Consider the following 2605-nt stretch of genomic DNA (forward strand, 5'->3'; position numbering starts at 1 on the left):
GGATGGATAGTCACCAACGTGGCAGAGACCAGGCATACAGCCCCACCATCAATCTGCTCCATCCAACTCCACCCTTCCCAAAGCTGGGGTGGGGAAGTCTCAGAAGTAGGTCAAACTGTGAGGTGGTTCCTGAATTCCAGGGTAAATGTATCATGCCTTATATTGAGGGTAGGCACGCAGGATGTCTGTTCAGCATATGCAAGGCCCTAGATGCAACCCTAACTCTCCACTACTGAAGTGTCTTTTCGTGTTTTTCCTCACTTGAGATTCTTCGCAACCATTACCACTTTTGGAAATAATGCACAAAAAATGTAACTTTCAGTTCCATGACCAACTCCAGGATGTTTAATGCATGGACCTTTATTTTAGAGCACAATGCTGCTATTCTGTTTGTCTATCAGGTGATACAGTTTACAGTTTATCACATACTCACTTCTGCAAGGACATGTACACAGAGATCCACATTCCGCAGCTGGGAACCTAGGAAAGCTCTGAACTATACTCGCAGGTTCGTTCGATCGTGGTACATCTGGTAAGGATCACCAGCGTACCAGTTGCGCCTCTTCCAGAAAGACGTCGTCATTTTATCTAGGAGTTTACTCTGGGTCTTGTTGCAGAACACAAATTCCCTCAAGCGCTTCTTTCTTGCCGTTGTCTTTTTCCATAATTTTTTCTTATAGCCCGCCTATGAGATAACGTTACAAAGACATTTTTAAAATCATAAAGGTAGCAGAGTGTGGTGGACAGGTGACTGTGATGTTATCTTTATAGAGTCCTGCTCATCACCATTAGCATCCTAAGATGACTCTGCAATAGACCACAATGAAAACACTAGAAACCTTAGCTTCTAGGTCAGAAATAGAAGCAAGGAATAAATTATAAGAGTTAGGGTGGCCTGGATGAAACCATGCCCCAGAAAATACTTCCAGATTTTGTAATTAGCGAGAGCTAACCCAGACTTTTGTTTTCCAATTGACGCAGGCAAGAAAGGTGCTCGCCTCAAAAGCCTGTTGACCTGAGTCAGCTCTTGAACCCAAGTAAAGGTGAAGGAAAAGCAGCCCCCAAACCCATGGAAGATGGAAGGACAGACAGACTCCACACAGCTGCCCTCTGACCTCCAAACGCATGCTGTGGTATGTCACCTACCTAATAATAATCAACCTAACAAAGTAAAAATAGAATTAGACTTTGATGAAGCAGGACTTTCTGCACAAGACACAAACTGGGTTGAGTACTGCTAAAGACTTTATCAGGACTTCTGTAGTATAGACCAAGAGTCCAGAGCCCAATACCAGGGACACACAGGGGCTGGAAGGACTAAGAGCACTTGCTATTCTTACAGAGAACTCACAAGACAGCACACAATCATCTCTAACTCCAATTCTAGGAATCAAATGCCATCTTCCAGCTTCTGCAGGCACCAGGCATGCACATGGTGAACATAACTACATGCAGGCAAACATATACATGTAATATAAAAATAAATTTAAAACAAACAAAAGAGGTACTAGAAATGAAGGAAAAAAAAATCACTCATTTCACACGAAAGGACCTGGCATAATAAAAGGAAGCATGGAAACTGCCGTGCAGCATCTTCCAGACCCCTGAGCTCCTGCCGGCTAGGAACCACAAGCTTGTCTCACTGGAGCAATGAGCTGATGTCTAATCCACACATTCACCTACAAATTTAGGCTGTCTCTAAGAGAGGGAATAAGCCTTTCAGGCTTCCAATAGTGACTGCGCCTGCCTTACTGGAGACTTGGCCACTCTGAATAATGCTCTACTTTATTCACACGTGCATGCCTTTCTCTACACAAGGATGGGCAGGGATGCCTGCAGAGCTGGCCTCTCAGACAACACCAAGGAGCTACTGGGAAGATTAGAGAGCACAACACTGAATTCAGCTGCATCTTAACTTCCTGTCTTTCAGCCAGGTAACAGTAAAGACTCACCTTTCTCCTCAACCAAAGGCCAGAATGAAGTCGCAGGAACCGATGCACAACCGATTTTACTGTCTTCCTCTTGCCTTTCCGTTTGCTGCAGTATGTTAGAGTTCTGACTGGCGGCTTCAGGACACTGGGAACCAGTGCAGCCACTCTAAATACAGTTTGTAAGATGTAGCAATCAGACTGAGTGACAGACGAGACATTACACAGCTCCACCGGAGGGAACTGACCTTTAGCACAGCACATTACTTCATGAGATAGTAAGCACAAAGGATGGCACCCTTCCCAACTTCAAGCCTTCTAAAATCTGCCCGTAAGGGAAAGGTAGAACTATGTTTAGCACATACAAGACTGTAGGTCCAATTTCCTAACAAGAATAAAACTCACCCACTCAATCACTACAAGAGAATCTATCCCTGTACTTTAACCACACAGTTTCTTACCTGTCTGCCTACCTAAGCATAAACTGCTTGAGGACTTCAGCTTGTTTATCTTTGTGTACTTTCTGCAAGTACAGTGCTGGGTACCTATGGGTGCTTAACTGAGTATCTGACTGACTGACTCTCACACAGCCAAGCCACATAGGCTGAGCATCTCATTTGATCTGGTTCGCCTGACATCCTCCATCGGGAACAAGAGCTGAACAACATCAGAAATGA

At 44.5% G+C, this 2605-nt stretch overlaps 1 protein-coding gene across 1 annotated transcript; it reads right to left on the bottom strand.

The window, feature by feature from the left end:
• Positions 1-312: 312 nt before the first annotated feature.
• Positions 313-2473, bottom strand: Mrpl35 (mitochondrial ribosomal protein L35). The gene is made up of 2 exons (XM_050126445.1): positions 1953-2473; positions 313-685 (listed from the first exon to the last, which is right to left on the bottom strand). The coding sequence occupies exons 1-2, from the start codon at positions 2190-2192 to the stop codon at positions 497-499; spliced, it is 429 nt and encodes a 142-aa protein (XP_049982402.1). The 5' UTR covers positions 2193-2473; the 3' UTR covers positions 313-496.
• Between the last annotated feature and the right edge of the window lie 132 nt (positions 2474-2605).

The sequence above is a fragment of the Alexandromys fortis genome, unplaced genomic scaffold (assembly GCF_014885135.2).
Source record: "Alexandromys fortis isolate MF-2015 unplaced genomic scaffold, M_Fortis_MF-2015_v1.1 scaffold_257, whole genome shotgun sequence".
NCBI lineage: Eukaryota > Metazoa > Chordata > Mammalia > Rodentia > Cricetidae > Alexandromys > Alexandromys fortis.